We start from the raw sequence: 8740 nt of genomic DNA on the forward strand, positions 1-8740 counted from the left end.
TATATATATAATTTTTAAAAAATTCTGTGGCTGAAACAAGCTTCACTAAAATGCAGCTTCTAAAATATTTTTGTCAAAATAATGATTTGTGACTTCAGAAAACAGATTTGAGTCATTCCTAAAAATATGATGTATTTACTGCAAGATTTTAAAAAATAAACCAATTTTGTGGTGATGACTGACATGTTTCATTGTTTTTGATAGGGTTTACTGAAGCTACTGGAAGGCACTATTGTTAATGTTCCTGAGAAGAACACGAGGAAACTGAGAGGTGAAACTGTCCAAGTTGACACCACCAACATCCTGTTTGTAGCATCTGGAGCGTTTAATGGCCTTGATCGTATCATCAGCAGGAGAAAGAATGAGAAGGTGAGTAATAACAGGATGTTGACACATAACAACAAGGTTTTATTCACACGATGCGAGATCTTCTTGGTTAATTAATTTTGGTGAAAAAACTGTCTAGGAAGATTTAGATTTTTTGGAAAATTCAAAATGGCAGGAAAAATGTCATGACTGAAAATGATGTTTATATAATCTAACTGTTGCCTTCATATTCCATATGTAGTACCTTGGGTTTGGAACACCGTCTAATATGGGGAAAGGTCGACGGGCGGCGGCAGCGGCTGACCTGGCTAACACCACGGGTGGAGAGGTGGCCGTGGTGGCCGAGATCGAGGAGAAGGACCGGCTTCTGAAACACGTGGAGGCCAGAGACCTCATTGAGTTCGGCATGATTCCTGAGTTTGTGGGGCGTCTTCCTGTTGTGGTTCCACTGCACAGTCTTGATGAGGAGACACTGGTGCGGATCCTCACAGAGCCACGCAATGCTGTTGTGCCTCAGTATCAGACCCTCTTCAGCATGGACAAGGTTGGTGACTAATATACAAACAACAAAAAGAGTCCTGTGCCTGTCTATGTAGTCATAAGTATTTCCTGGGTGCAGAGTTATTATTGTTAACTAAAATAAAAACCACTAAAACCATGAAGAAAATATTTTCGGTACTGGAAATAAAATAGCTTAAAAAATGAATCTTATTTCATCTAGTTGCCAAGGTATCATTTGTCATTTACTTTTAGTGTAAGAAGTACTAAAATAACTCAAGCTGAAATAAAAATGAATTAAAAAAAAATCTATATAGACTTTATAGCTAGTAAAAATGACAAAAACATTTGAAAAAAAAATTACTAAAACTTTAAAATTGAAATGGAAAATAAAATAAAAACTAATAATAACTGCAAAAATATATCAGTGATACTAAATCAATACTGTCTGGGTGCATAGATGCAATTCACCTTGTAGAAAACAAAAGGGAATCCACACACCAAGCAAGTTCAAAGTCCAAGATCGGTTGAGAAACTGAAGTGCACAAATGAAAAGAAAAAACTAATACACAAACAGACATTTAATAAGCTAATTAAAATTAAAACCCTAAAATAACATGACAAAATGTCAATTAAAAATAATAACAAATATAAATAAAATAAACCCTTTGCCATTTTTGAATGTTTTATTTCCTTTTAAACCCCCCCCTATTGCTGTTGTTATTTTTCAATGTTTAAATTAATATTACATCTATATACATTTTTATTTGATTATTAAGCAGATGGTTTATAGTGCTTTTAATTCAGTAAATATATACATATAGTACAGTGGTTCTCAAACTTTTTACACCAAGTACCACCTCAGAAAATATTTGGCTCTCCAAGTACCACCATAATGTCCAACATTAAAATACAGTAGCGTAGTAGGCCTAATTATTCAGCTACAGCTATGCACAGTTCAAAAACGAGGCAGTTTTATTCCTGATAAGAATATTTATTATTGTCGGCCACTTTAAACATTGTAAATAGAGTTTGAACATTAACACTGCACTGTGCTTACATACAGGTAAATAAAAAAAACTTAAATGATTCAATTAAAATGTATTGTACCTAAAAGTTAAATAAAAACTGTACTGTATTTAATTGTAAAGTAAAAAATTTACAGTACTTGATCAAAACAAATGAACACGGGCATCATTTAGCCACCTTGCAAACTTTTTAAAAGTGTTTTAACCTTCATTTATATTTAATTCAGTGATTCCTCTGCGTACCCAGTGATTCCCACACTTTGAGAGTCAGTGATATAAAATAATGTAATGTGGAACAAATTAAAAGTGAATCATGAAGTGTTTCTGAATGTCTTTGTTTTGTATTAGTGTGATCTCAACATGACACCTGATGCCCTGAGAGCGATTGCCAGACTGGCTCTGGAGCGTAAAACCGGAGCACGTGGGCTTAGATCCATAATGGTTAGAGAATGCTGTTTTGTTGTTTGTTTTGTGACGTTTTCACTTCCTCAAAGGCGTGCTGGTATAATGACGTGTGATCTTGTGAGGTTATAAGCTGCCACTATTTCCCAACAGGAAATACTGCTGCTAGATCCCATGTTTGAGGTGCCACATTCAGATATTGTGGCCGTGGAAGTGAACAAGGAAGTAGTTGAAGGAAAAGCACAACCTCAGTACATAAGGTGAGAGCTGACATGACCTTGTTTGTTATTTTGTCATCTTGTGTGTCTGCAGTAAAGTTTAAAGTCTCTTTTGACACACATGGAACTATGGACTCTTTTTATGCCTTAAGTTCAAATTTTTTTTAAGAACAAATGTGCTGAGAGTGGGAAATTTTAAGGAAAAATAAAAAGTTAAAATATAAGTAAGTCTGTCATGCATTTGAAGAATTTATTTCAAAGATAACTTTTTATTTGTTTATATATTTATTTGAACTATAATGCACATTGCAATGAAACAATTTTCATTAAAAAAAAAAAAACTATATATATATATATATATATATATAATATTTGTAGTGATACTTATAATTAAATAAATATTATTCGAAACAAGAAAAAAAATATGTATCTGCTCAGTATCGTTTTTTTTAAATATAAACAAATAATGTTTCCTCATTCTGGGTTCAATAAAAAAATTATTAAACTGTTGTTGTTATATACATACTGATAACCTAGAAAGTGTTCTCCAAGTAAACCAGCACACATTGCTGTCACTTTGAATGTACTGCCTCATTTGATTAATGGCACTTTGTGGTCATTTTACAACCCTCAACGGACACCTTGACAATTGAATCGCCATTGGCTAGTATATTTTTTTGTTTACTCGCCAGACTGAAATACTATACTATAATATATATATATATATATATATATATATAAGTTATGCCATTTTACGAACATATATAATGTTTGTATGATGGTACAGCTTTTTAAATATCTGAAAGTACACTCTTAATATCAGGCAGTCAAGCATTATAATATGATAATCAAGTATTATTTATCCATGAACTTAGGACTGCGAGTGTGAGAGAAAGCGACGGCGAGTCGTGCGCACTTCACACGAGAGTTTATGTTACGCCAAATACACAAACACAGGTGTGCTGCGCATCCATTCAAATGAACTGAAAAATATCAGATCGCTTGACGGAGAGTGAAACTCTGAAGCGCTCAGTCAGAGTGTGTGAAAATATATCTGTGCTAATCATATACTCAGCCTCCAACTCACACACTGGCGAGTAAAATCTGAGAACTGATTAGCCATTGGCTAATATTAGACATCATTTAGTCGCCCAGAGTGAAGATTTAGTCGCATATGCGAGTGATTTACTCGCAATGTAGAGGCATGATTTTAATTAGTCTCATTGACTGTATTGCTGTTCTTTCCACTCAGAGCTGCAGCTAAAGACTCTTCTGAGGAGGAGTACGACTCTGGAATCGAAGAGGAAAACTGGACAAGACAGGCTGATGCCGCCAAGAACTAAAAACTACAAACCCGGTTTATAGTCAAGACTTTTCTTTAGTTGATTGTTTGCCTCCTTGGTTCTCCTAAGGGTCCATTTCTCACTGTATGCTTCTGATGGCTTGTTACTCACTTTGGAAAATCGTATTCCTCGAAAATATCCCAAATCTACTCTCACTTAGAGAAATTGGTTTAAAGTCAAACAAATTCTCCCCTGACACTTTCCTCGTAAAGAGATTGTTGACAGTATGTGAAATGTAAAGAGAATTTTATTTGATTCTTATTAACTTGATCTTGTAAGTGATTTTATGAACCGTTTGATTGGACACCGAACAAAGTGAAGAGGGCTTGTACCAATGTATGTTTGACTTCAGATTCCCCATGTCTCTCTTTGCCCTGCTTGGAATAAAATTACACTTTGTGTCACACTGGGCATGTACTGATTATATTGATATAAATAGAGTTCCTTATAAAGCTATATCGGATCACTTTCATAAAATATCCCAATATGCCCATGGTAAATCAGTTTTTGTAGCTGACACACATGTATAATAATTAGAAACCCATCTGAATATGTATTTTATTAAGGTCTGTTTAATTTAATTAGGTCTCTGAATGAGCTGGCTTGTTTTTTCCCCCCTATTAATCAATGCTATGGGATTTTTACGTCAGTTTTGCTAGTACACTCAAGCTGCTATTTGCATATGATAAGGGTCAAGAAAATCAGTAACTGGCTGGAATTGTATTGAATTGTATCAATGTGTTGTCATGATTTCTGTTGTTCTTCACAAAGTGGCCCAGTGATGGACGATTTATTTGTATTGGCCAGATTAAAACAAATTCTACACAAGTAACTTTGGTCTCTTTGAGAAAGTTGCGCATCAGTAAGTGATCTCTGCTGAATTCCCGGTGTAATTCATTTTAAATCGCTTCACAGAAATAGATTTTTTTTTTCCTTTTGTATTGTGTTGTTTGTTACAGGATATACTCGTGCAAAGTGGGAAGGGGTTACTTTTTTTGTATAGAGAGAGTAGAAGCCATGTATGTTTTTGATCCCCACCCTTCAAGTCAAAGCATATATGTACAAAACAAATGTATGTAGGAATACAATGTAAATATTCTCACTGAGCAATGCAGGCCTTTGTTGTATTTTAAGGAACACTGCAATGACAATTAAAGAAAGATCATGCTGTTTCAAACCTGTATAACTTTCCTCCATTGAACACAAAAGCAGATGACCGCCTCAGTCATCATTCACTTTGACAGCATGGAAAGAAGTAATAAAAGTGAATGGTGATGGATGCTTTCATTGTCTAACGTCTCATTTTGTGTTCCATGGAAGAAAGTTATAACATAAAGGTGAGTAAATGATGCCAAAGTTGTCATTTGAAGGTAAATGGTTTTAAATGCCAAATGTTTCCTTTATTAGTAATATAAGTCCATAATATGTAATGAATATTGAGGACACTAACAAATGTTTCATTCAATAGATAAAATAAGTTTATGTGTGTGGGTGTGTGTATATATATATATATGTATGTGTGTGTGTGTGTGTATGGAATAGAGAACAAGCTTTTATTGCTTTATATTTTTTATTAATATATTTAGAAATATTTAATTTAAATTGTATTGTATTTTTATTGTCTCATGCTCTCCAAGGCTGCATTCTTTAATAAAAATCCAGTAAAGAGTATAATGTGGGAAAAAAACATTACAATTTAAAATAACTTGTCTTCTATTTGAATATATTTTAAAATGTAATTTATACCTGTGATGGCAAAGCTAAATTTTCAGCAGCATGACTCGAGTTTTCAGTGTCAAATGTCACTTTTTTTTTTTCCTTTTTTTTTTTTTATCAATGTGCTGCTTAATATTTTTTTTGGAAGCCATACATTCATTTCAGGATTCTTTGACAAATAGAAAGGAAAACAAACAGATGTTCCTAAAGAGGGACATAACTGTCCAAAATATATATTAAATCATATAGAACTTGTGTTCTGCAGCAGGACAATGATCCAAAACACACCAGCAAGTCCACCTCTGAATGGCTGAAGAAAAACAAAATGAAGACTTTGGAGTGGCCTAGTCAAAGTCCTGACCTGAATCCTATTGAGATGCTGTGGCATGACCTTAAAAAGGCGGTTCATGCTCGAAAACCCTCCAATGTGGCTGAATTACAACAATTCTGCATAGATGAGTGGACCAAAAGCGCTTCCTCCACAGCGCTGTAACAGACTCATTGCAAGTTTTGCAAACGCTTGATTGCAGTTGTTGCTGCTAAGGGTGACCCAACCAGTTATTAGGTTTAGGGGGCAAACACTTCTTCACACAGGGCCATGTAGTTTTGGATTTTGTTTTCCCTTAATAATAAAAACCTTCATTTAAAAACTGCATCTTGTGTTATCTTTTACTAATATTTAAATTTGTTTGATCTGAAACATTAAAGTGACAAACATGCAAAAAAAAATAAGAAACACTTTTTCACACCACTATATATTATCTTTCTCTGTCTGTCTGGCAACATATCGCTTCTAGAAAATCATTTTGATGTTAAAATTGTTTCGATTTTTACATTTTGAAAACGGTTGTGCTGTTATGATGTGTGTGTGTGGTTTATATAGCCAATGTAATTAAATGGGAAAACTATTTTAAATTAGTTATTTTAAATTTCACTTAATTTAGTTTAATTTGTTCTATCTCTTTTTCTCTATATATGCACACTCTAAATGTAAATATGCATGAAACAATATAGTTCCAAAGCAAGTTTCCTGATCCTTCATTAGGCTTGTTTTCCTAAAGACACCACTAGTTGGCAGTGTAGTCATTTTTCTATTTCAGTATGTTCTTCACTGTATGTAGATATATATATATATATAGTTTAGCACGTCTTGAAATAGTAGGCCTACAGAATAAACCTACTGTTGATCTTTTTGTGCAGTGGTATTTATATGGCAGTTCCTCCCCTGTTTCATTGTTAGTAAATGCTAAGTTCTATAAATACCTCTGCACAAAACGGAAGATGTAGATTCATATAAAATAAAATGTGCAATTGTGTAATTGCACACATGTAAACGGTATTCCTTTGTTTTTCTTTAGCTGAATTGCCTCCTGATCACTGTCTTCAGCTGTTCCTAGATTACTACACACAGGCAGAGCACTCCCTTCCTGCACTCATTCACATAAGGTCTATTTTCAGATCAGAAATAAGCTCTAAAAATAACTCCCTGAGTAAGTGTGACATAACTCAAAGAATGTGTTCATATCGCGTGTCCCCTTACAGGAGAGAGTGGGATCAGTTCCTGGTTTCTGCTGAACACACTGATGGTACCTTGGTTCATCTGGGGAAAACATGTTTGGCTGGGACAGTGTGTGACCAGATTTAATTATACAAGTTTGGGTGAATCTCGCAGAAACATTTCACCCCAAAACCAAAGAAATTATACTTTTTATAAAAAAATTTTATATAGGGTCATTTCAATTTTTTAAATTGTGACATTATTTTTATGATTGTTAAGTGCATCTTACACAAATTCTTATTACCATCATTTAAAAAAAATGTAATTGTCATTTTTCCCAGTGGTGGTTGTTATTAGATTCTTATTGTTGCAATACTGACAATAATACTGAAATTAGTATACTAATACTAAAATGAGAAAAATATTTAGTTATTTATTAATTTTTTTTAATTGATATCTTCTCAAAATCAATAAAGCAAATACTACTAAGATGTATAAATGTTAAAATGTTTCTATATATATATATATGGCTGGTCTCAGACGATCTTGGAGGTGAAGATTGGATGTGGAGGTCCTGGGCTGGTGTGGTTACACGTGGTCTGCGGTTGTGAGGCTGGTTGGATGTACTGCCAAATTCTATGAAACACCTTTGGAGACGGCTTATGGTAGAGAAATGAACATTCAATTCACGGGCAACAGCTCTGGTGGACATTCCTGCAGTCAGCATGCCAATTGCACGCTCCCTCAAAATTTGCGTCATCTGTGGCATTGTGCTGTGTGATAAAACTGCACATTTTAGAGTGGCTTTTATTGTGGCCAGCCTAAGGCACACCTGTGCAATAATCATGCTGTCTAATCAGCATCTTGATATGCCACACCCGTGAGGTGGATGGATTATCTCGGCAAAGGAGAAGTGCTCACTAACACAGATTTAGACAGATTTGTGAACAATATTTGAGAGAAATAGGCCTTTTGTGTACATAGAAAAAGTCTTAGTCTGAGTTCAGCTCATGACAAATGGGGGCAAAAACAAGTGTTTTGTTTATAATTTTGTTCAGTGTATATACACACACACACATACAGACACAATATATATATATGATTTATATTTTAAATAAATGCTCTTCTTTTTAACTTTTTATTCATCAAAGAATCCTGAAAAAAGTATCACAGGTTCCAAAAAAATATTAAGCAGCACAACAGTTTCCAGCACTGATAATAAATCAGCATATTAGAATGATTTCTGAAGGATCATGTGACACTGAAGACTGCAGTAATTATGCTGAAATTTTAGCTTTGTTCACAGGAATAAATGAGATTTTAATGTATATTAAAATAGAAAAACGTTATTTTACATCATAATAATATTTCACAATATTAAATTTTTTCCTGTTTTTTTGATCAAATAAATGCAGCCTTGATGAGCATAAGAAACTCTTGTAAAAAACATTAAAAATAGTTCTGATCCCAAACCTTTCACCGGTAGTGTGTGTGTGTGTGTGTGTGTGTGTGTATGTATATATATATATATATATATATATATATAAACAAACACCTATACATACTGTTGTTGTTGTTCTTTGCCTTATGGTAATGAGCATAGGGCTTCTTCCTAAACTTCATACAGATAATGCTATGATGTAAAGAATAGGCTTAGGTTTGGGGTGAAATATGAGTTGTAGAGGTCATTGACAGAGATGCACCCATTTA

General features: G+C 33.9%; 1 protein-coding gene across 1 annotated transcript in view; it reads left to right on the top strand.

Annotated features, from left to right (window-relative positions):
• LOC107600713 (ATP-dependent Clp protease ATP-binding subunit clpX-like, mitochondrial) overlaps nucleotides 1–4922 on the top strand; it is a 13355-nt gene extending 8433 nt beyond the window's left edge. The window contains exons 10-14 of the mRNA XM_016292670.1: nucleotides 205–369; nucleotides 569–871; nucleotides 2202–2294; nucleotides 2409–2515; nucleotides 3726–4922. Of these exons, the coding sequence (XP_016148156.1) occupies nucleotides 205–369; nucleotides 569–871; nucleotides 2202–2294; nucleotides 2409–2515; nucleotides 3726–3816 (759 nt within the window). The 3' untranslated portion in view covers nucleotides 3817–4922. The remainder of the gene's footprint in view (nucleotides 1–204; nucleotides 370–568; nucleotides 872–2201; nucleotides 2295–2408; nucleotides 2516–3725) is intronic.
• Nucleotides 4923–8740: the final 3818 nt, after the last annotated feature.

Source organism: Sinocyclocheilus grahami, unplaced genomic scaffold (assembly GCF_001515645.1).
Source record: "Sinocyclocheilus grahami isolate Dianchi unplaced genomic scaffold, SAMN03320097.WGS_v1.1 scaffold290.1, whole genome shotgun sequence".
In the NCBI taxonomy this organism is placed as follows: Eukaryota; Metazoa; Chordata; class Actinopteri; order Cypriniformes; family Cyprinidae; genus Sinocyclocheilus; species Sinocyclocheilus grahami.